Consider the following 26,207-nt stretch of genomic DNA (forward strand, 5'->3'; position numbering starts at 1 on the left):
GTTTAGGCTATAGGTTATGGGGAAGAACGCAACTGCACTGAAACGAATAGCCTGATTCAATGCAATTCCCCACTCCTGAACATGTTTATAAGCATAACCAACCACTCAAATTCCGGATCATTTAAAACAACCATATTTTCTGTGGGATAATGATACTTGCACCGTGGATCATTGTGTTTTTTTTATCACCATTTATGAGCCAACAACGGGTAGCCGATGCTTTTTGCCATTTGCTATAACAAGGGTTAGAACTACATCGTCACACACGCCCTCAAGTTCAATACCTGCTTTTAACCATAACACGTGAAGCCCTCCATAGAAATTGATAGCATATAGCCTCAGGAGTGCGTGGTGACAGTGATTTGCGTCCATTAAACAGGTAAACTGGGGGGGGAAGAGGTCAAATCATGACATCAGTGATTTTCAGGTCGGAAAGTCGGAGATGTAGAAAGATTTCCGAATTGGAAATAAGAGTTGAACCATTGAAATATAATTGTTCCTAGTCAGAGTGTAGTGTAGGTTATTCGTCGGTGTTACTGTCAATCAAGGAGTCTGCTTAGGCTGTATCGTGTTCAAAGGCCTTTATTCAAACCAGGTAAGTACGGACACAATGTCCGGAGAACCAGACCCAAATAAATCTTGCTGTATTCTAACACTCCGTCGTTGCTCCCCCCTTTATATAGCCCAAGAGTTGACTGGCTCCCTCTACTGTTCAATCCCTGTATCTTACAACCCACTTCCTGTCTGTCATAGGTGACGTCACGCTAAAACCTTCCCTCTTGATAGCAACAATCAACCTTCTTTCAGTTCCATTTAAACAACATTTAACACCATCATATTGTCAATACACTACAAGAGCTTGTTTTTTTCTGAGCGACTTTAAAGGGGAAATAAGCAATTTGCTACATCCAATTTCAAACTTTTAAATTAATGATTTATGTACCCATTGACTCTTTTTAAGAATATAAACGTATGCATGCCTAATGAGCTTAGTTCAACTGCCAACTGCCATACCCCATCAGAAACCAACCTGTTTAACTCCATTGGTTTGTAAACATTGTAAACACTGTTCGCCTGAAAACATGGATAAACTAGAATTTAAAATATCATCTTGCATCCATAGCTCTGTGAATTTGCATCCATAGCTCTGTGAATTTGAGAGTGGTTCTATTTCTCCAGCCTCAGCTTTTTAGTGCAGATCCCCTGTAAATGAAAAGTCATAACAGGGTTCATTATAACAGGGTTTATTATAGCAGAGTTTATTTTAATTATTGATAAACATGCACCTGTTTGGTTACTGACTGTTAGACATTTTAGTCATTTAGCAGACGCTCTTATCCAGAGCGACTTACAGTTAGTGAATACATTTTTTTTTTTTTTTTTTTTATACTGGCCCCCCGTGGGAATCGAACCCACAACCCTGGCGTTGCAAACGCCATGCTCTATCAACATCCCTGCCGGCCATTCCCTCCCCTACCCTGGACGACGCTGGGCCAATTGTGCGCCGCCCATGAGTCTCCCGGTCGCGGCCGGCTGCGACAGAGCCTGGATTCGAACCAGGATCTCTAGTGACACAGTTAACACTGCGATGCAGTGTCTTAGACCACTGCGCCACTCAGGAGACTTAGAACTGTTAAGGCTGCGTGGATTGATGAGGAATTGAAAAACTGTACGGTTGAAAGAGACGGGGCAAAAGGAGTGGCTAATAAGTCTGGCTGTCTTACTGCAAATTGAGAGATTATGTGACTAAACTCAACAAAAAGAAGAAGAAACTGTATTATGAAGCCAAGATCAATGATATAAAGAATGATGGAAAACAGATTTGGAGCACTTTAACTGAAATATGGGTAGAATGACATTCAACTCCACCTTTCATCGAATCAGATGGCTTATTCATCACAAAACCATTTGATGTTGCCAATTATTTTAATGATTACTTAATTGGCAAAGTGGGCAAACTTAGGCAGGAAATGCCAACAAGGAACAGTGAGCCATCGTATTCATGCATAAAAAAACAAATAATGAAAGAAAAACATTGAAAGTTTGAATTTTGTAAAGTTAGTGTGGGAGAGGTGGGAAAAGTATTGTTATCGATCAATAATGACAAACCTCCTGGCATTGACAACTTAAATGGAAAGCTACTGAGTCTTTCAGGTGATGCTTCTTCCCACTCCAGTCAGCAGATGGCGATGTGAGTCTTTCAGGTGATGATTCTTGCGTGACGTATATTCTAGTGGACGGGACGGGACGCTTTTACAAAAACAACAACTCAGCCGCCTTGGTAGCTTGCTAGCCAACATAAAACCAAAATATTGAAGCTCTTTAGACCATTTTTGTGTATATTAACATCAGTGTTTTAAACACACTGTCTGTGTATTTACCAGTTACTCCATTTGATTTCACATTTACGTTATTAGCTATCTGGCTAAGTAACACTAGGCTAATGCTAACTAGCTAGATAACATCCCCAACCATGTGCTCACTAAGCTACTCTCCTCCTCCTAAAGAAGAGGAGGTCTGCTGGACAGAGAAAGACGTTACAGTGAAAGAAGAGGAGGAAGAGGAGGCTGTCACAGTTAAAACAGAAGTAGAGGGTGAAGCTGTTACCGTGAAAGAAGAGGAAGAAGGTTTCAGAGTGAAAGAGGAGGAGGCAGTTTTTGGAGTGAAGGAGGAGGGGGAGATTACTGTCACATTGGAGGAAGAAGAGGAGACTGGAGAGCTGATTAACACCAGTAAGTAGTATTTTAAAAACAGTGGCACAAACTCTGTAGTTGTTGAACTATTGAACTAATGTGTCGTCTTAAAGACTGCGGTCAAGTGAGCCGTCATTCGCAAAACGTGGTCAAGACACCCACCCTTCTGTTTCCGCCTGAATTTTCTTACCGAATAGATACCACTTAACTGTACCGCGTGTTTTCTGGGAGGGAAACTGAGTCGGATGCTCTCTAATGCTCCGACAGAAACGATAGCTACAAATCATTCTAAAAATGACTTTGATATCACGGGTAGAGTGAGGCTGCAGAGGTTGCAGTAGCCTGACGTTGGTGCTGTTTAGGAAATGTTAAATTGTCAAAGCAAGATGTGTTTACGGTCATGATACACACACAGGACGATCTAAATGAGCTTGATATGTTTTTAGTAAATCATGAATCCAGTGTGATGACCGTTGCTTACCATACGATCTCCATATTAAAATATAGGTTAATATAATTACTTATTCTATATTACAGTTAACTTTGAAGTAAAATTGGATTGTAAACATTTTGTCATGTCTGCCACTAGTACGTCACTAATCCATTTTCATTAACATTAGACTGTAAACTCTCCTTCCAGACTCACATTAAGCATCTCCAATCCAATGTTAAATCTAGAATCGGTTTCCTATTTCGCAACAAAGCCTCCTTCACTCATGCTGCCAAACATGCCCTCGTAAAACTGACTATCCTACCGATCCTTGACTTTGGCGATGTCATTTACAAAATAGCCTCCAACACTCTACTCAGCAAATTGGATGTAGTCTATCACAGTGCCATCCGTTTTGTCTCCAAAGCCCCATACACTACCCACCACTGTGACCTGTACGCTCTTGTTGGCTGGTCCTCACTACATATTCGTCGCCAAACCCACTGGCTCCAGGCCATCTATAAATCACTGCTAGGCAAATCCCCGCCTTATCTTAGCTCATTGGTCACCATAGCAACACCCACCCGTAGTCTGCGCTCCAGCAGGTATATCTCACTGGTCATCCCCAAAGCCAACATCTCCTTTGGCCGCAATTCCTTCCAGTTCTCTGCTGCCAATGACTGGAACAAATTGCAAAAATCTCTGAAGCTGGAGACTCTTATCTCCCTCACTAACTTTAAGCATCAGTTGTCAGAGCACCTTACCAATCACTGCACCTGTACACAGCCCATCTGAAATTAGCCCACCCAACTACCTCATCCCCATATTGTTATTTATTTTGCTCATTTGCACCCCAGTATCTCTATTTGCACATCATCTCTTGCACATCTATCATTCCAGTGTTAATACTAATTGTAATTATTTTGCACTATGGCCTATTTATTGCCTTATCTCCATAACTTATTACATTTGCACACACTGTATATATATTTTCTGTTGTATTTTTGACTTTATGTTTTGTTTTACCCCATATGTAACTCTGGGTTATTGTTTTTATCGCACTGCTTTGCTTTATCTTGGCCAGGTCGCAGTTGTAAATGAGAACTTGTTCTCAACTGGCTTACCTGGTTAAATAAACGTTAAATAAAATAAAAAAATAAAAATGAATTGTATGTTGGCCGAATCCCAACGTTTCAGTTGAACGGAAGTGAAGGCGGAGCCTGGCTCTTTTCTCTTGTGACTTTACGCTCCTTGCAGAGTAGAACACCAGACAACATGATTGAACAAAGGAGGAATGTTAAAATGATGTCAGACGGTAACTTTTGAAAATGAGCTAAACAGAAGCCTCCTGCTGTATTATTATTTGTATGTTGGCGGAAGTCCCATTTTTCAGTCGAACGGAAGTGAAGGTGGAGTCACATGTTCTCTATTCTCCATTTTGTCTTCTGACTTTAGGCAGAGAGTCAAATGTTGAAATATAACGTCTCGGTCCTCTACCTCCCTGATCTAAAAGGTCCGTAGACTAGAGATAAACATCTAGTTAACTTCGCCTGAACTCTGCAATCGACCATAAACACACGTTTCTACAATGAATCAGGTGAGTTTAGATTAATTTAATAATTTTTATAACGGGTCTTTGTGGCCTACTTTCTGCTTTTACACTGCGCGTATTTAATGGTCCTTGACTTTTGGAAAATCATTTTTGTAGTTTAGCTGGTTACTCGTAGCCAGGCCCGGCGGCAGGATGAACTCGGCAAAGGGGCATCAGAAATGACTAAGGGGGCACAACTATTTTCGCTTGCTGATAACACAGGATCGATAATAATCGATAGTACATTTACCCACAATGTATTTGCAGCCACGCACGGCCGTCTTGCAGCAAGAATACAGGCTACTGCACCGCTTTACAAACATGGACAATTCATAAATAGCAAGTCATGACAACGCTACACAGCTACATGCACAATACCCAACAATACAAAACAGTTGCTAATTACCGTAATAACACTTCCTCATGCAATACAATGCATTTCCAATCGTGGAAAGCAAACAATAATGCACTACCAATGACTTATCGGTACAATGCAGTTAGTTGGAGCTTGCCAGTTGGCTGTAGGCTACTCCACTAGCAGCTTGCCAGTTGGCTGTAGGCTACTCCACTAGCAGCTTACCAGTTGGCTGTAGGCTACTCTACTAGCAGCTTGCCAGTTGGCTGTAGGCTACTCTACTAGCAGCTTGCCAGTTGGCTGTAGGCTACTCTACTAGCAGCTTACCAGTTGGCTGTAGGCTACTCTACTAGCAGCTTTACCAGTTGGCTGTAGGCTACTCTACTAGCAGCTTTACCAGTTGGCTGTAGGCTACTCTACTAGCAGCTTACCAGTTGGCTGTAGGCTACTCCACTAGCAGCTTACCAGTTGGCTGTAGGCTACTCTACTAGCAGCTTTACCAGTTGGCTGTAGGCTACTCTACTAGCAGCTTACCAGTTGGCTGTAGGCTACTCTACTAGCAGCTTACCAGTTGGCTGTAGGCTACTCCACTAGCAGCTTGCCAGTTGGCTGTAGGCTACTCTACTAGCAGCTTGCTAAAAACTAAGCAAGCTATCCTTTTCCTTCAAACAAGATCTGAAATATTTATATTCTCCTTTCACTCTGTCATTTAGGTCATTATTATGGATTACTGTGAATAGTCACATGTACAGGGTTGCAGGTGGTCACTGTGGTCTAAGGCACTGCATCGCACTGCACTGCACAGCGTCGTCCAGGGTAGGGGAGGGAATGGCCAGCAGGGATTTAGCTCAGTTGGTAGAGCATGGCGTTTGCAACGGCAGGGTTGTGGGTTCGATTCCCATGGGGGGCCAGTATGAAAAACTAGTCACATGTACAGGGTTGCATGTCATTATTGTGGATTATTGCGAATAGTCAAATGTACAGGGTTGCAGGTGGTCATTATTGTGGATTATTGTGAACATCTTTGACGTGTCTGGGTGGCTTAATACACCTTACACAACATCATTATTAACAGAGGAAAGGTTAGTCATTCATATCACACAATTACTATTTTAGTTATTGTTTTGTATTTGTTTGTACAAATTTGTAGAATTTTGTTTTTACTTTCACATTATTTTGTGTAGATGATTTACGAAAAATTATAATCAAATCTATTTCAATCCCACTTTTTAAAGCAACAAAATGTGAAAAAAGTTATAGTGGGTGTAGACTTTCCATAGGAACTGTATAGCCTAATAATATTTAGGAAGTTCATTTCCTTGGGAAGATAACTGCTCTGCTTTTCCGTCCATTCATATATAGACTACTCTATTTAATTGAGACCAAACGCTCACCTGATCTGGCACGCCCAACTAGGAGAGGAGAGGTATGGCTGCTGAACTAGGAGAGGAGAGGTATGGCTGCTGAACTAGGAGAGGAGAGGTATGGCTGCTGAACTAGGAGAGGAGAGGTATGGCTGCTGAACTAGGAGAGGAGAGGTATGGCTGCTGAACTAGGACAGGAGAGGTATGGCTGCTGAACTAGGAGAGGAGAGGTATGGCTGCTGAACTAGGAGAGGAGAGGAGAGGAGAGGTATGGCTGCTGAACTAGGAGAGGAGAGGTATGGCTGCTGAACTAGGAGAGGAGAGGTATGGCTGCTGAACTAGGAGAGGAGAGGTATGGCTGCTGAACTAGGAGAGGAGAGGTATGGCTGCTGAACTAGGAGAGGAGAGGTATGGCTGCTGAACTAGGAGAGGAGAGGCTGCTGAAATAGGAGAGGAGAGGTATGGCTGCTGAACTAGGAGAGGAGAGGTATGGCTGCTGAACTAGGAGAGGAGAGGTATGGCTGCTGAACTAGGAGAGGAGAGGTATGGCTGCTGAACTAGGAGAGGAGAGGTATGGCTGCTGAACTAGGAGAGGAGAGGTATGGCTGCTGAACTAGGACAGGACAGGAGAGGTATGGCTGCTGAACTAGGAGAGGAGAGGTATGGCTGCTGAACTAGGACAGGACAGGAGAGGTATGGCTGCTGAACTAGGACAGGAGAGGAGAGGTATGGCTGCTGAACTAGGACAGGAGAGGAGAGGTATGGCTGCTGAACTAGGACAGGAGAGGAGAGGTATGGCTGCTGAACTAGGACAGGAGAGGAGAGGTATGGCTGCTGAACTAGGACAGGAGAGGAGAGGTATGGCTGCTGAACTAGGACAGGAGAGGAGAGGTATGGCTGCTGAACTAGGACAGGAGAGGTATGGCTGCTGAACTAGGAGAGGTATGGCTGCTGAACTAGGAGAGGAGAGGTATGGCTGCTGAACTAGGAGAGGAGAGGTATGGCTGCTGAACTTGAAACAGCAAGAAAGATGAGCGGTCCGTTGCACTTTCTCTTGACCTACGTTTTGCACGTAGGATATAGCCTGTCTTTTAGGAGCGGGAATATTTTCAGTCAGAGACAAATGGATAATTAATATATATTGAGAAGGAGAAGACTCAACGCTCGATCCCCATGTTGCGCCTTTTGCTTTATATTGATAATCACATTTGGGGATTTCACCTCGACTCACGTTGGTTGAGCGTCCCCAACTTCTTTCTATTAACAGACACTGTAGTAAACTATAGCCTCATTATATTTAAGTGAATTTCCTTGGAAAGATAACTGCCACGTGATTTATTCGCCCATTCATAGGTAGCCTAGTAGGCTAGTGTGTGAATAATGTGACAGAGGTAATTTTAGTACAATAGCTAGGCTAACGCATACACAGCAGAAAGACACCGTTTCCAAATAATCTGCGGAACAAGTATATTTATCACAACGTTTTCTGTCTGACCGCCCTCAACATGAAAAATACGGGCCGTGCTGCAATGATCTCTGTCGGAGCCCGCAGCCCTCTACCTCCAAACATCTTTGTTGTACCATTTGAAAGTGGAAAGAAATATATACAGTACCAGTCAAAAGTTTGGACACACCTGCTCATTCAAGGGTTTTTATTTATTTTTAATATTTTTTACATTGTAGAATAATAGTTAAGACATCTAAACTATGAAATAACATATATTTTATATTTGAGGTTCTTCAAATAGCCACCCTTTGCCTTGATGACAGCTTTGCACACTCTTGGCATTCTCTCAACCATCTTCATGAGGTAGTCACCTGGAATATATTTTGATTAGTTTAACACTTTGTTGGTTACAACATGATTCCATATGTGTTATTTCATAGTTTTGATGTCTTCATTATTATTCTACAATGTAGAAAATAGTGAAAATAAAAACCTTGAATGTGAAGGTGTCCAAACTTTTGACTGGTACTGGATGTTATTACATTTTAGTACATTTGTCAGCCAAAACATGACACCCACCCTTTTTTTCATGTGTTCTATCGCAAACTGTCATAAACATAAAGCTTTCCAACGTAGCATCAACTATCCAATCAAAGCCACATCGACAATTTGAAATTAGCACATCAATTACAAAAAAATACAATTTAATAAATGTAAATCACACTTTGTAACGTAACAAAATGTGAAAAAGGTTCAAGGGAGTGCAGACATTCTAAAGGCAATGTATTATATTAGGTTAACATTTCAAAATAGTCTGATGCATATCCTGAAGATCAGATCAAATAGCCTGTAGATCAGATCAAATAGCCTGCAGATCAGATCAAGGAACGCTTTCTATACTTCCATCCCTTTGGTTATTGGCTGATTCCATCGCCAGCAATGGCCAAAAATATTATTGGAATTCTCACATAGAAACGTAATTGGTGTCTAAAATAAAAATAAGCTAAATCAATTTGCCCTTTTTCCCGATAGGGAATGTCCTATTGGTCTGAAGTGTAATATATTGGTTTCTCCCGTGGGAGCCCCGGGTTCATATCGTGCGTGTTACATACAGTTACAATATTTGAGCGCTGCAAATCTGCGTAGCAAGCAAACAGACAATGTGTATTATTTTTAACATGCTGTGAAAGTGGTACTCACTTTTAGGAATGGGTAATCGTTTACAAGTTGCAAGCTATATCATAAACCCATCGTTGAAAACCACATTTTTCATCTTCTGTGGTTTGGTAACTTCCTGTTGTTCAACGGACCGGAATGAAGAAGCAGAGTTTGGGAAAAAATATATTTGGTGTCCATTAAGTCTTAAACAGCAAGGGGGCATTGTTTCCACTCCGTTGTGGCCGTCCCCATTTAAATGCAAGACCTCATCATACCATTGTTGTGTTGTTTTACCCTCAGTGTACTAACTTGAACTCCACTACCCTCTTTTTGGGATTTACAGGAACACCTATCCCACCCCCCTCCTCCCTCTCCCTCCAACCCTCCTCCTCCCTCCCCCTCTTGGGGTCCCCAGGTCGTGCCTCTCCTGGTAACTTACTGCTGGGTCTGAAGAGGGTGTCTGTGCTGCTGGTCGACTGCAGGAAAACACCGGGACAGAGTGGGTTTATGCTCTTAGATACATTTATTAAAATGTAGACTCATTAGAAGCACTCCTACCCCATTGGTTACATTGATGATTTTAACGCATCCAAAATGCTCAAATCTGATCACAAGAGTTGGAAAGCTGGGCCTTGAACTAACTTCGATATGAAGAAGGAACCCTAACTGTCTGTCTTTGTTTCACAGGGGACAGCCCTAACCGTCGCTCTTTCAGTAGAAGGGGCTTATCATCTGGGGAGGCTAACCAACATCATGATGCTGATGAGGCAGAGAAGAGTCTCTCCAGATCAGAACACCTCAAGAAACACCAGCAGAGACTTACAGGGAAGAAACCTCACTGCTGCTTTGACTGTGGAAAGAGTTTTACCTCTTCAACAAATCTTAATACACACAAGAGAATACACACAGGAGAGAAACCTTATAGCTGTGATCAGTGTGGGAAGAGTTTCACTCAGTCAGGACACCTGGCTTTACACAAGAGAATACACACAGGAGAGAAACCTTCTAGCTGTGATCAATGTGGGAAGAGATTCACTAAGTCAGGAAACCTGGCTGTACACAAGATAATACACACAGGAGAGACGCCTTTTGGTTGTGATCAGTGTGGGAAGAGATTCACTCATTCAGGAAGCCTGGAGTTACACAAGAGAATACACACAGGAGAGAAACCTTACCACTGCTCAGACTGTGGAATGAGCTTAACCACTTCAAACGGACTTCTAGTACACAGGAGAATACACACAGGAGAGAAGCCTTATCACTGCTCACACTGTGGAATGAGTTGTACTACTTCAGGGGATTTAAAAGATCACCAGCGAACACACACTGGAGAGAAGCCTTATAGCTGTGATCAGTGTGGGAAGAGATTCACTAAGTCAGGAAGCCTGGCTGTACACAAGAGAATACACACAGGAGAGAAGCCTTTTGGTTGTGATCAATGTGGGAAGAGATTCACTAAGTCAGGAAGCCTGGCTGAACACAAGAGAATACACACAGGAGAGAAGCCTTACCACTGCTCAGACTGTGGGCATAGTTGTACTACTTCAGGGGATTTAAAAGTTCACCAGAGAATACACACTGGAGAGAAGCCTTATAGCTGTGATCAGTGTGGGAAGAGATTCACTAAGTCAGGAAACCTGGCTGAACACAAGAGAATACACACAGGAGAGAAGCCTTTTGGTTGTGATCAGTGTGGGAAGAGATTCACTCTGTCAGGAAACCTGGCTGTACACAAGAGAATACACACAGGAGAGAAGCCTTATCACTGCTCAGACTGTGGAATGAGCTTAACCACTTCACGTGGACTTGTACTACACAGGAGAATACACACAGGAGAGAAGCCTTACCACTGACTGTGGGCTGAGATTCACTCAGTCAGGAAGCCTGGCTTTACACAAGAGAAAACACCACACTGTTGGGTAACCTTTCCACTTTTGGTAGCTCAATCCAGTTAATGGTAGACTAGTGTACACACACCGGAGAGAAGCCCTACAGGGTGAGTTTTGCCACCTCAAGCGTTCTTAATGTGGCCTTCCTTAGTGTAATTTGATGTACTGTCAACAAGGGGTCCACCCTCTGATAACTGTAACTATCCATTATTTCCAGATTTCTATTAATTGCAATGTGAGTGAAATAGTCTGTGTTTGAATGGTGTGGGCGTACGTACCCCAACAACAGAATGGTGTGGGTGTTTCCCAACAACAGGATTGGTCAGCTCAGAGAAAGCAGGGCGGTAGCTCCTCCCCCTCTCTCTGCAAGTCTATCGTTAGGGTTAAGGCAAGGGTCCGTTTAACATGTTGACTAGTTGGGATGTGGTCAGAAAAGTCCCTTAAGTCGCTGCCGTCCCACAGTCTGTTGACAGATGCTATGATACCAGGAGTTTACAGAAATGTTGGCAAGTCGATTTATTTGGTTTGCTTAGCGAGCAAGCTAGAGGGATCTGAAGACTGATAACTATGTCTGAGGACAATTCACCATCACCATGATCAACCCTGTCTACCATCCAACTCACCATGATCAACCCTGTCTACCATCCAACTCACCATGATCAACCCTGTCTAGTGGTCATCTGTAGCTCAGCTGGTAGAGCACGGCGCTTGTAACGCCAAGGTAGTGGGTTCGATCCCCGGGACCACCCATACACAAAAAATGTATGCATGCATGACTGTAAGTCGCTTTGGATAAAAGCGTCTGCTAAATGGCATATTATTATTATTATTACCATCCAACTCACCTTATTTTGAAATGACATGATATTGTTTGGCAGAATGAACACGGTATAGTGAATATTTTCCCAAACTGCGTTACCCACTCCAGTCAGCAGATGACGATGTGAGTCTTTTCAAGAGCTGTTTCCTCCAGTGGACAGGACGCTTTTTCAACAAGGACTCATCAGCCGCCTCGGTAGCTTGCAAGCAAACAAACAAACCACAAAGTTGGCTGCTTCAGTGTTTTTAGATATTTTTCTCAGGTGTTACTATGGTATACTGAAGTATAATTACAAGCATTCCATAAGTGTCAAAGGCTTTTATTGACAATTACATTAAGTTTATGCAATGAGTTAATATTTGCAGCGTTGACCCTTCTATTTCAAGACCTCTGCAATGGCATGCTGTCAATTAACTTCTGGGCCACATCCTGACTGATGGCAGCCCATCCTTGCCTAATCAATGCTTGGTGTTTGTCAGAATTTGTGGGATTAAGTTCTGGGGAGTTTCCTTGCCCATGGACCCAATATTTCAATGTTTTGTTCCCCGAGCCAGTTGGTTATCACCTTTGCCTTATGGCAAGGTGCTCCATCATGCTGGAAAAGACATTGTTCGTCACCAAACTGTTCTTGGATGGTTGGGAGAAGTTGCTCTCAATTGTGAGTGAGCCCACTCCCTTGGCTGAGAAGCAACCCCACACATGAATGGTCTCAGGATGCTTTACTGTTGGCATGACACAGGACTGATGGTAGCGCTCACCTTGTCTTCTCCGGACAAGCTTTTTTCCAGATGCCCCAAACAATCGGAAAGGGGATTCATCAGAGAAAATGACTTTACCCCAGTCCTCAGCAATTCAATCCCTGTACCTTTTGCAGAATATCAGTCTGTCCCTGATGTTTTTCCTGGAGAGTAGTGGCTTCCTCGCTGCCCTTCTTGACACCAGGCCATCCTCCAAAAGTCTTCGCCTCACTGTGCGTGCAGATACACTCACACCTGCCTGCTTCCATTCCTGAGCAAGCTCTGCACTGGTGGTGCCCCGATCCCGCAGCTGAATCAACTTTAGGAGACGGTCCTGGCGCTTGCTGGATTTTCTTAGGCGCCCTGAAGCCTTCACAACAATTGAACCTCTCTCCTTGAAGTTCTTGATGATCCGATAAATGGTTGATTTAGGTGCAATCTTACTAGCAGCAATATCCTTGCCTGTGAAGCCCTTTTTGTGCAAAGCAATGATGACGGCACGTGTTTCCTTGCAGGTAACCATGGTTAACAGAGGAAGAACAATGATTTCAAGCACCACCCTCCTTTTAATGCTTCCAGTCTGTTATTCTAACTCAATCAGCATGACAGAGTGATCTCCAGCCTTGTCCTCGTCAACACTCTCACCTGTGTTAACGAGAGAATCACTGACAAGATGTCAGCTGGTCCTTTTGTGGCAGGGCTGAAATGCAGTGGAAATGTTTTTGGGGGATTAAGTTCATTTTTATGGCAAAGAGGGACTTTGCAATTAATTGCAATTCATCTGATCACTCTTCATAACAGTCTGGAGTATATGCAAATTGCCATCATAACTGATGCAGCAGACTTTGTGAAAATTAATATTTGGGTCATTCTCAACTTTTGACCAAGACTGTATATTAACAGCAGGGTTTTAAACACAGTCTGTGTGCTTACTAGTTATTACATGTCATATACAGTTGAAGTCGGAAGTTTACGTACACTTAGGTTGGAGTCATTAAAACTCGTTTTTCAACCACTCCTCAAATGTCTTGTTAACAAACTATAGTTATGGCAAGTCGGTTAGGACATCTACTTTGTGCGTGACACAAGTAATTTTTCCAACAATTGTTTACAGACAGATTATTTAACTTATAATTCACTGTATCACAATTCCAGCAGGTCAGAAGTTTACACTATGTTGACTGTGGCTTTAAACAGCTTGGAAAATTCCAGAAAATGATGTCATGGTTTTAGAAGCTTCTGATAGGCTAATTGACATAATTTGAGTCAATTGGAGGTGTACCTGTGGATGTATTTCCAGGCCTGAGGGTGGATATCTGATTAACAGCAGTGAGTTTTAACTATCCCAAAGCCTAGGACCAAGAGGCATGGAGAGGCAGCCTTTAGTTACTATGCCTCCCAGCCTCTGGAATAGCCAGAGAACCTGAGGGGGAACGAAACTGTGGCATTTTTAAAAATAGATCTTAAAACACACCTTTTTAGTGGTGCTTTTCCTCAGGGTGCTTTGAAGTCGTGCATTTTTTATTGTAATTCTTTAGTTTTTTATCCTCTTATATTTGTGTAGTAAATATTTAGTTTTATTTTAATTGTTTTTATTAGTTTTTTTCCTGTGAAGCACATTGTGTTCCATTCCATGTCTGAAATGTGCTGTATAAATAAAGCTTGATTTGATTCTCTATGGTGTTATTAGGTCCCTAATATTGAGTTAGGCCTATAAGGTAAGATAGACTGATATGATTGGAATCTCTATGGTGTTATTGAATTGAAACAACAAGACACTCAACCCCGTGGATTATTGTACAACTAATAGCTGTTCTCTAACATGACGAATAACACACAACTAACGTTGCCGGAGAGATTCAACCACAAAGACCAGGGAAGTTTTCCAATGCCTCGCAAGGAAGGGCACCTATGGGTAGACGACATTGAATATTCCTTCATTCATTACACTTTGGATGGTGTATCAATATACCCAGCCTCTACAAAGATAGAGACATCCTTCCTAACTCAGTTGCCGGAGAGGAAGGAAACCATTTAGGGATTTCACAATGAGGCTAATGCTGACTTTTAAACAGTTACAGAGTTTAATGGCTGTGATGGGAGAAAACTGAGAATGGATCAACAACATTGTAGTTACTCCACAATACTAACCTAAATGACAGAGTGAAAAGAAGGAAGCCTGTACATAATAAAAATATTCCAAAACATGCATCCTGTTTGCAACAAGGAACTAAAGTAATAATGCAAAAAAATGTGGCAAAGCAATTAACTTTTTGTCCTGAATACAAAGTGTTATGTTAGGGGCAAATCCAATCGAACACATTACTGACTACCACTTTTCAAATGTTCAAGCTTAGTGGTGGCTGCATCATGTTATGGGTATGCTTGTAATCATTAAGCACTGGGGAGTTTTTCAGGATAAAAATAAATGGAATGGTGCTTAGCACAGTCAGAAATCCTAGAGGAAAACCTGGTTCAGTCTGCTTCCAACAGACACTGTGAGATGCATTCACCTTTCAGCAGGACAATAACCTAAAACACAAGGCCAAATCTACGCTGGAGTTGCTTACCAAGAAGATAATGAATGTTCCTGAGTGGCCGAGTTACAATTTTGACTTAAATCTACTTGAAAATCTATGGCAAGACCTGAAAATGGTTGTCTAGCAGTGGAGGCTCCTCCAAGTAGGAAAGGGATGAGAACCATCCTCCTCAGTGAATTTCATAAAAATGGTAAATCATTGAAAAAGTCATCCTTTATAGATAAAACTATACTAAATATATTCACCTGTCACCAAATAATTGATTAAAACACACTGTTTTGCAATGAAGGTCTACAGTAGCCTCAACAGCACTCTGTATGATAGCACAACTCCCATCAAGCTAGCTGGCTAGTTTAGTTACTCAAACACGCTGCTCCAACAGAGTGATGCAATGTTAGCTACCTGGCTAGTTTAGTTACTCAAACACCCTGCTCCAACAGAGGGATGCTATGTTAGCTAGCTGGCTAGTTTAGTTACTCAAACAACCTGCTCCAACAGAGTGATGCAATGTTAGCTAGCTGGCTAGTTTAGTTACTCAAACACCCGGCTCAAACAGAGGGATGCTATGTTAGCTAGCTGGCTAGTTTATTTACTCAAGCACCCGGCTCAAACATATAAACATATCTGAATTTGACCATTAGAAACTCTTGTTTGCAACTGTTGGACAAATGATTACACCCTAGATAAGCTAATTGCAGGCAAGAGTGTGCAAGGCGGTATTGAATGTGTCACTGTCCGTATGTCACCTACGTTGTAAACTTTCATTCATAGACTAGGTTGTAGCAACCTCATGATGGGTATAGGGAAAATTTGAGTATCATATAGTAGCCTAAACCTATTGATGTTACATTGAACTGGGTGAATGGAATATGAATGTCAGTCATCCAACATGCTGTAATATAAATGAGGCCATGCTCATAAAAAAATTAATAATGGTCCTCCCTCATCTTAAACGGCATTTACGGCCACTGTTGTCTAGCAATGATCAACAACCAATTTGACGGAGCTTGAAGAATTTGTAAAATAACAATGGGGAAATGTTGCACAATCCAGGTTTAGAAAGCTCTTTTTTATTTATTTTTATTTCACCTTTATTTAACCAGGTAAACCAGTTGAGAACAAGTTCTCATTTACAACTGCGACCTGGCCAAGATAAAGCAAAGCAGTGCGATAAAAACAACAACACAGAGTTACATATGGGGTAAAACAAAACAAAGTAAAAAATACAACAGAAATACATATAATATACAGTGTGCAAATTTAGCAAGTTTTGGAGGTAAGGCAATAAAATAGGCTATAGTGCAAAATAATTACAATTAGTATTAACACTGGAATGATAGATGTGCAAGAGATGATGTGCAAATAGAGATACTGGGGTACAAATGAGCAAAATCAATAACAATATAGGGATGAGGTAGTTGGGCGGGCTAATTTCAGATGGGCTGTGTACAGGTGCAGTGATCGGTAAGGTGCTCTGACAACTGATGCTTAAAGTTAGTGAGGGAGATAAGTGTCTCCAGCTTCAGAGATTTTTGCAATTTGTTCCAGTCATTGGCAGCAGAGAACTGGAAGGAATTGCGGCCAAAGGAGGTGTTGGCTTTGGGGATGACCAGTGAGATATACCCGCTGGAGCGCAGACTACGGGTGGGTGTTGCTATGGTGACCAATGAGCTAAGATAAGGCGGGGATTTGCCTAGCAGTGATTTATAGATGGCCTGGAGCCAGTGGGTTTGGCGACGAATATGTAGTGAGGACCAGCCAACAAGAGCGTACAGGTCACAGTGGTGGGTATTATATGGGGCTTTGGAGACAAAACGGATAGCACTGTGATAGACAACATCCAATTTGGTTTAGAAAGCTCTTAGAGACTTACCCAGAAAGACTCAGCTGTAACCGTTGCTAAAAGGTGCTTCTATAAAGTATTGACTCGGGTGTGAATACTTACACTACTGGTCAAAGGTTTTAGAACACCTACTCATTCAAGGGTTTTTCTTTATTTGGACTATTTTCTACATTGTAGACTAATAGTGAAGACATCAAAACTATGAAATAACACATATGGAATCATGTAGTAACCAAAAAAGTGTTAAACAAATCAAGAAATGTTTTATATTTCAGATTCTTCAAATAGCCACCCTTTGCCTTGATGACAGCTTTGCACACTCTTGTCATTCTCTCAACCAGCTTCACCTGGAATGCTTTTCCAACAGTCTTGAAGGAGTTCCCACATATGCTGAGCACTTGTTGGCTGCTTTTCCTTCACTATGCGGTCCGACTCATCCCAAACCATCTCAATTTGGTTGAGGTTGGGGGATTGTGGAGGCCTGGTTATCTGATGCAGCAGTTACATCACTTTCCTTGGTAAATTAGCCCTTACACAGCCTGGAAGTGGGTCATTGTCCTGTTGAAAAACAAATGATAGTCCCACTAAGTTAAAACCAGATGGGATGGTGTATCACTGCAGAATGCTGTGGTAGCCATGCTGGTTAAGTGTGCCTTGAATTCTAAATAAATCACAGTGTTACCAGCAAAGCACCCCCACACCATAACACCTCCTCCTCCATGCTTTACGGTGGGAAATATACATGCGGAGATCATCCGCCAAAGCCTATTCCCCCTCAGAAGACTGAAAATATTTGGCATGGGTCCTCAGATCCTCAAAAATATATACAGCTGCACAATCGAGAGCATACTGACTGGTTGCATCACAGACTTATGGCAACTGCTTGGCCTCCGACCGCAAGGCGCAACAGAGAGTAGTGCGTACGGCCCAGTACATCACTGGGGCCAAGCTTCCTGCCATCCAGGACCTCTATACCAGGCAGTGTCAGAGGAAGGCCCTCAAAATTCTCAAAGACTCCAGCCACCCTAGTCATAGACTGTTCTCTCTGCTACCGCACGGCAAGCGGTACCGGAGTGCCAAGTCTAGGTCCAAAAGACATTTACATACATTTACATTTTAGTCATTTAGCAGACGCTCTTAACCAGAGCGACTTACAGGAGCAATTAGGGTTAAGTGCCTTGCTCAAGGGCACATTAACGTCATTTAGCAGACGCTCTTAGCCAGAGCGACTCACAAATTGGTGCGTTCACCCTATAGCCAGTGGGATAACCACTTTACAATTTGGGGGGGGGGGGGTTAGAAGGAATACTTTATCCTATCCCAGGTATTCCTTAAAGAGGTGGGGTTTCAAATGTCTCCGGAAGGTGGTGAGTGACTCCGCTGTCCTGGCGTCGTGAGGGAGCTTGTTCCACCATTGGGGTGCCAGAGCAGCGAACAGTTTTGACTGGGCTGAGCGGGAGCTGTGCTTCCGCAGAGGAAGGGGAGCCAGCAGGCCAGAGGTGGATGAACGCAATGTCCTCGTTTGGGTGTAGGGACTGATCAGAGCCTGAAGGTACAGAGGTGCCGTTCCCCTCACTGCTCCATAGGCAAGCACCATGGTCTTGTAGCGGATGCGAGCTTCAACTGGAAGCCAGTGGAGTGTGCGGAGGAGGGGGGTGACGTGAGACTTCTCAACAGCTTCTACCCCCATCCAATAAGACTCCTGAACAGCTAATCATGGCTACCCGGACTATTTGCACTGCCCCCCCACCCCAGCTTTTTACGCTGCTGCTACTCTGTTAATTATGTATGCATAGTCACTTTAACTCTACCCACATGTACATATTACTTCAACTACCTCAACTCGCCGGTGCCCCAGCACATTGACTCTGCACCTGTACCCCCATGTATATAAAGCCTCCCTACTATTATTTTATTTTACTTCTGCTTTTTTTTTCTCAACACTTTTGTTCTTTTATTTATTCTACTTTTTTTAATTAAATGCACTGTTGGTTAAGGGCTGTAAGTAAGCATTTCACTGTAATGTCTGCACCTGTTGTATTCGGTGCATTTGGCCAATAAGATTTGATTTGATTTGATCCGTTCACCCACACTGCGTCTCACACAGACACAGCGGTTTGAACCAAAAATCTCCAATTTGGACTACAGACCAAAGGACAAATTTCCACCGGTCTAATGTCCATTGCTTGTATTTCTTGGCCCAAGCAAGTCTCTTCTTCTTATTGGTGTCCTTTAGTAGTGGTTTCTTTGCAGCAGTTCGACCATGAAGGACTGATTCACACAGTCCCCTCTGAACAGTTGATGTTGAGGTGTGTCTGTGACTTGAACTCTGAAGCATTTATTTGGGCTGCAATTTCTGAGGCTGGTAACTTTAATGAATTTATACTCTGCAGCAGAGGTAACTCTGGGTCTTCCATTCCTGTGGCGGTCCTCATGAGAGCCAGTTTCATCATAGAGCTTGATGGTTTTTGCGACTGCACTTTAAGAAACGTTCAAAGTTCTTGAAATTTTCCGGAGTGACTGATCTTCATGTCTTAAAGTAATGATGGACTGTCGTTTCTCTTTGCTTATGTGAGCTGTTCTTGCCATAATATGGACTTGGTCTTTTACCAAATATGGCTATCTTCTGTGTACCCCCCTTACCTTGTCACAACAAAACTGATTGAATCAAACGCATTAAGGAAAGAAATTCCACAAATTAACTTTGAAGAAGGCACACCTGTTTATTGAAATGCATTCCAGATGACTACCTCATGAAGCTGGTTGAGAGAATGTCAAGAGTGTGCAAAGCTGTCATCAAGGCAAAGGGTGGCTATTTGAAGAATCACAAATATTTTTTAGACCCCAGGAAGAGTAGCTGCTGCCTTGGGAGCAGCTAATGGGGATCCCTAATGAATACAAATACTTTTTTGGTTACTACATGACTCCATATGTGTTATTTCATAGTTTTGATGTCTTCACTATTATTCTACAATGTAGAGCATATTAAAAAATTAAGAAAAACCCTTGAATGAGTAGGTGTTCTAAAACGTTTGACCGGTAGTGTATGTAAATGAGATTTTTCTTTATTTAATTTAAATAGATTTATGCACAACAGCATTCTATCCAAGCTTGGAGAGAGCACGAGGATGGTTCATGTCATGCAGGTTCAGGTAGCAGCTACAGGACAGTTGTATATTATTTTTAAAAATCTATAAGTAGCTGATTAGTATGCACGGAACATTTATTTTAAAATCTGCAATGTTTGAATGTCCAGTTTTAATTCCTGAACAATAAATGACATTATTACCACAAGCCAGCAGGCTATAAAATTGCAGCATTACTACACCGTGTATAGATTTCGTGAAATGTTAGGCCCCGTGTAGCTCAGTTGGTAGTGCATGTCGTTTGCAACACCAGGGTTGTGGGTTCGATTCCCACGGGGGCCAGTATGAAAAAATAAATAAAAAATATGCACTCAGTAACTGTAAGTCGCTCTGGATAAGAGCGTCTGCTAAATGACTAAAATGTTTAACATGAGAAAATGACGACCAAATAGAGGCCTACCAATAAACCTTTATCCATTAGCTAAAGCAAACCTTTACATGCTCTTGCACCACAGGAACCCTATCATCGATTAATTAGGCATGAAGCCGCATAGACATGTCTCTATTTCAGCACGATGTACAGCGATCGGTTTGTGAGTGGATATCTGGCTGAAACATTCGATTTTATTTCATATATAGAGGCCCAAAGTCCAACCTTGCGGGGTCCAGAGAAACTGCATTAACTTTAGAAAATGAGTTACTAAAAGCAGAAGGCTTCCTACGACTGGAGTATTATTTGTATGTTGGCCGAATCCCAACGTTTCAGTTGAACGGAAGTGAAGGCGGAGCCTGGCTCTTTTCTCTTGTGACTTTACGCTCTGTGCAGAGTAGAACACCAGACAACATGATTGAACAAAGGAGGAATGTTAAAATGATATCGGACTGTAACTTTTGAAAATGAGCTAAGCAGACTACTGCTGTATTATTATTTGTATGTTGGCGGAAGTCCTATTTTTCATTCGAACGGAAGCGAAGGTGGAGTCACATGTTCTCTATTCTCCATTTTGTCTTTTGACTTTAGGCAGAACTTCGCCTGAACTCTGCAATTGACCATAAACACACGTTTCTACAATGAATCCGGTGAGTTCAGATTAATTTTACACATTTTATAACGGTTCTTTGTAGCCTACTTCATGCTTTTACACTGCACGCATTTAATGGTCCTTGACTTTTGGAAAATCGTTTGTGTAGTTTAGCTGGTTACTCGTAGCCAAGCCCGGCGCCAGGATGAACTCGGCAAGGGGGCATCAGAAATGACTAAGGGGGCACAACTATTTTCGCTTGCTGATAACACAGGATTGATAATAATCGATAGTACAATTACACACATTGCTGTCTTGCAGCAAGAATACAGGCTACTGCACCGCTTTACAAACATGGACAGTTCATAAATCGCAAGTTATGACAACGCTACACAGCTACATGCACAATACCCAACAATCCAATGCAAAACAGTGGCTAATTACCGCAATACAATGCATTTCCAATCGCGGAAAGCAAACAATAATGTACAATGCACTACCAACGACTTATCGGTACAATGCAGCTTGGACGCAGCTACCAAGCTGTCTTCCCACAAGAGTGCCGTCCTACGCTGCGTATGATAACAGAGGAATTACTATTCCATAGCTACGAGTTGTTTATGGCAACACTATAGCTACATCGTTACTCATCCATTGTTCAAGGTCTGCTCACCCTCATCAATGTAATGCAAAGCACCTCTTCTACATTATAAAACAATCCAATTATATTATAAACCAAACATTTCCAATCTAATCACAAAAATCAAGCAGTAAACTTAGCAGCAACGCCAATAAAGAAAATCACCTCTAGGCCTATTTCTGACGTTTGCCACGCATTTCCAAAAGCTAGCAAATACCAAAATAACCCAAGCCCAGCCAGGCTGCCTGTTCTTACCCAGATTCAAGAGTTGTAGCCGCCTTGATGCTGTGTTGAACCTCCTCAGCAGTCTCTTGTTCCCCACGGAATGTGCTTGTAAGATCCCTCTCATATCCATATATAGATCCACCACATATTCTTTCAGATTACTACTCACTACTCTTTGCCATTTGCTTGGAGGGGGGGGAGGGGGTGTCCAAGTGTGCTTGCATTTCTCCCATAACTCATCAAACTGCATCTGCCTTTGAACCACGTGCTACAAAATGCCAGTTTTCTCTCCCAGTTCAGGCGGGTTGGGTATTTCCCCAGACAAACCTGCGCTGGGTCCTCATCACCTCCTATGTCACCAGGCTGCAAGACGGTTGCTCAGGTGCCTTTGCTGCTGGGCTCGGCGGCCTTGGCCTCAGTGATTAGCGTCGGCCCAGCGGCCTTGCCTTTGGCCTCTGTGGCAGGCTTCTCCCCGCCACTTTGATCCGATGCTGCCGTTGTGCCCTGGCGAAGCCACTTTGATGTCTTCACTATTATTCTACAATGTTAAACATTTTCAAAAGAAAGACAAACCCTTCAATGAGTAGGTGTGTCCAAACTTTTGACTGGTACTGTATTCACTGCTTTATCCAAAGTTACATCTTGCTCACGCAGCAATCTCTCATTGAGTCCATTATCAAGTATGCTTCAGACTATCCTTTCACTAGTGAGTCTTTCAGATTTTTCAAATTCACACGTTTTGCTTATTGTGTTCAGCTCAGCCAAGTACTGGTCAAAACTGACTTCCTGTTTCTGATCATGAGAGAAAAACGTGTATTTCTCAAATGTGATGTTCTGGCTTGCTTCAAAGTACTCCTCAAATTTAGCCATGAGCACAGTCAATGTTTTGTTTGCCTCATCTAGCTGAAAGCTATTGTATACAGTGCATTCGGGAAGTATTCAGACCCCTTTACTTTTTCCAGATTTTGTTACGTTAGTCTAAAATAGATGAAATTATTTTTGTCCCTCATCAATCCACACACTACCCCATGATGACAAAGTGAAAACATACGCACATCTGGGGAAGGTACCAAAACAATTCTGCAGCATTTAAGGTTCCCATGAACACAGTGGCCTCCATCATTCTTAAATGGAAAAAGTTTGGAACCACCAAGACTCTTCCTAAAGTTGGCTGCCAGGCCAAACTTAGCAATCGAGGGAGAAGGGCCTTGGTCAGGGAGGTGACCAAGAACCCGATGCTCACTCTGACAGAGCTGCAGAGTTCCTCTGTGGAGATGGGAAAACCTTCCAGAAGGACAACCATATCTGCAGCACTCCACCAATCAGGCCTTTATGGTAGAGTGGCCAGACGGAAGCCACTCCTCAGTAAAGGGCACGACAGCCCGCTTGGAGTTTGCCAAAAGGCACCTAAATGACCCTCAGACCATGAGAAACAAGATTCTCTGGTCTAATGAAACCAAAATTAAACTATTTTGGCTGAATGCCAAGCGTCACATCTGGAGGAAACCTGGCACCATCCCTTCGGTGAAGCATGGTGGTGGCAGCATAATGCTGTGGGGATCCTTTTCAGCGTCAGGGACTGGGAGACTAGTCAGGATTGTGGGGAAAGATGAACACCGCAAAGTACAGAGAGATCATTGATGAAACCTGCTCCAGAGCACTCAGGACCTCCGACTGGGGCGAAGGTTTTACCTTCCAACAGGACAACGACCCTAAGCACACAGCCAAGACAACGCAGGGGTGGAATATGGTCTGGGTAAAGCATATTATATAATTAGTCTCTGACATCCCTGACCTAGGGAAACAGCACGTGGTCTGGGTAAAGTGGGGGGTTAAGGCCAATCCAGAGATCACTGGGGTTTTTTGTTGGTGTGGGCATGCGCTTGGGCGGACTCAGATCTTTTGGAGCAATATGCACCTGTTGGTAACATGATATCCTCACCGTTCCATGTGTGCCTAGACCCCCGAATAGCAATATTCACAATGGGGATAGCAGTGACTCTCCATTTGGGATAAAAGCAAAAAATAATCCTGTTGAAAACATCACCACTGTTAGCTCATTTCAAAGAAATGGCATATTTGAATAATAGCTACATGTAATACAAGTTTAGGTTTGTATTAAATGTACATTGTTTTGTGCCAGTTGGCTGTAGGCTACTCCACTAGCAGCTTACCAGTTGGCTGTAGGCTACTCTACTAGCAGCTTGCCAGTTGGCTGTAGGCTACTCCACTAGCAGCTTACCAGTTGGCTGTAGGCTACACCACTAGCAGCTTACCAGTTGGCTGTAGGCTACTCCACTAGCAGCTTGCCAGTTGGCTGTAGGCTACTCCACTAGCAGCTTGACAGTTGGCTGTAGGCTACTCCACTAACAGCTTACCAGTTGGCTGTAGGCTACTCCACTAGCAGCTTACCAGTTGGCTGTAGGCTACTCCACTAGCAGCTTGCCAGTTGGCTGTAGGCTACTCCACCAGCAGCTTACCAGTTGGCTGTAGGCTACTCTACTAGCAGCTTGCCAGTTGGCTGTAGGCTACTCCACTAGCAGCTTACCAGTTGGCTGTAGGCTACTCCACTAGCAGCTTGCCAGTTGGCTGTAGGCTACTCCACCAGCAGCTTACCAGTTGGCTGTAGGCTACTCTACTAGCAGCTTGACAGTTGGCTGTAGGCTACTCCACTAACAGCTTACCAGTTGGCTGTAGGCTACTCTACTAGCAGCTTACCAGTTGGCTGTAGGCTACTCTACTAGCAGCTTGCCAGTTGGCTGTAGGCTACTCCACTAGCAGCTTACCAGTTGGCTGTAGGCTACTCCACTGGCAGCTTGCCAGTTGGCTGTAGGCTACTCCACTAGCAGCTTACCAGTTGGCTGTAGGCTACTCTACTAGCAGCTTGCTAAAAACTGTAAGCAAGCTAGCCTTTTAGCTTCCCACAGATTTAGATATGGCTTAGTGTTGTAGGTTATGGTCTTGCTGAAAGGTGAGTTCCTCTCCCAGTGTCTGGTGTAAAGCAGACTGAAGCAGTCTTTCCTCTAGGATCTCCCGTTTCGTTTCATCCTGTAAAACTCCCCAGTCTTTGACGATGTCAAGCATTTCCTTACCATGATGCAGCCATCACCATGCTTGGAAATAAGGAGGCAGTTACTCAGTGATATTATGTTGGATTTGCCCCAAACTTAAGGCTTTGCATTTAGGCCCAAAAAGTGTATTCATTTGCCCTGTTATTTTTTTTAGCAGTATTACTTTAGTGCCTTGTTGCAAACAAGATCTGAAATATTCATATTTCAGGTGGTCATTATTGTGGATTATAGTGAACATCTTTGATGTGTCTGGGTGGCTTAATACACCATACACAACATCATTATTAACAGAGGAAGGGTTAGTCGTTCATATCACAATTACTATTTTAGTTATTGTTTTGTATTTGTTTGTGCAAATTAGTAGAATTTTGTTTTTACTTTCACATTATTTTGTGTTGATGAATTTCGGAAAAGTATAATCAAATCTATTTCAATCCCACTTTTTAAAGCAACAAAATGTGAAAGATGTTATAGTGGGTGTAGACTTTCCATAGGAACTGTATAGCCTAATAATATTTAGGACGTTAATTTCCTTGGGAAGATAACTGCCGTGCTTATCCGTCCATTCATATATACAGTGGGGAGAACAAGTATTTGATATACTGCCGATTTTGCAGGTTTTCCTACTTACAAAGCATGTAGAGGTCTGTAATTTTTATCATAGGTACACTTCAACTGTGAGAGACGGAATCTAAAACAAAAATCCAGAAAATCACATTGTATGATTTTTAAGTAATTAATTTGCATTTTATTGCATGACATAAGTATTTGATCACCTACCAACCAGTAAGAATTCCGGCTCTCACAGACCTGTTAGTTTTTCTTTAAGAAGCCCTCCTGTTCTCCACTCATTACCTTTATTAACTGCACCTGTTTGAACTTGTTACCTGTATAAAAGACACCTGTCCACACACTCAATCAAACAGACTCCAACCTCTCCACAATGGCCAAGACCAGAGAGCTGTATAAGGACATCAGGGATAAAATTGTAGACCAGCACAAGGCTGGGATGGGCTACAGGACAATAGGCAAGCAGCTTGGTGAGAAGGCAACAACTGTTGGCGCAAATATTAGAAAATGGAAGAATTTCAAGATGGCGGTCAATCACCCTCGGTCTGGGGCTCCATGCAAGATCTCACCTCGTGGGGCATCAGTGATCATGAGGAAGGTGAGGGATCAGCCCAGAACTACACAGCAGGACCTGGTCAATGACCTGAAGAGAGCTGGAACCACAGTCTCAAAGAAAACCATTAGTAACACACTACGCCGTCATGGTTTAAAATCCTGCAGCGCACG

The 26,207-nt window shown here is 42.8% G+C and overlaps 1 protein-coding gene across 1 annotated transcript; it reads left to right on the top strand.

The window, feature by feature from the left end:
- Positions 1 to 2,279: 2,279 nt before the first annotated feature.
- LOC311119671 (uncharacterized protein) lies at positions 2,280 to 23,993 on the top strand (the record flags this gene model as incomplete). Its single annotated transcript, XM_084194339.1, has 4 exons — positions 2,280 to 2,732; positions 9,382 to 9,537; positions 9,726 to 9,993; positions 23,984 to 23,993. Exons 1-4 carry the CDS (start codon positions 2,474 to 2,476, stop codon positions 23,991 to 23,993), a joined length of 693 nt encoding a protein of 230 aa, XP_084050465.1. The 5' UTR covers positions 2,280 to 2,473.
- Between the last annotated feature and the right edge of the window lie 2,214 nt (positions 23,994 to 26,207).

This window comes from Coregonus lavaretus (genome assembly GCF_964263955.1).
Source record: "Coregonus lavaretus genome assembly, contig: HAP1_SCAFFOLD_488, whole genome shotgun sequence".
Lineage (NCBI taxonomy): Eukaryota > Metazoa > Chordata > Actinopteri > Salmoniformes > Salmonidae > Coregonus > Coregonus lavaretus.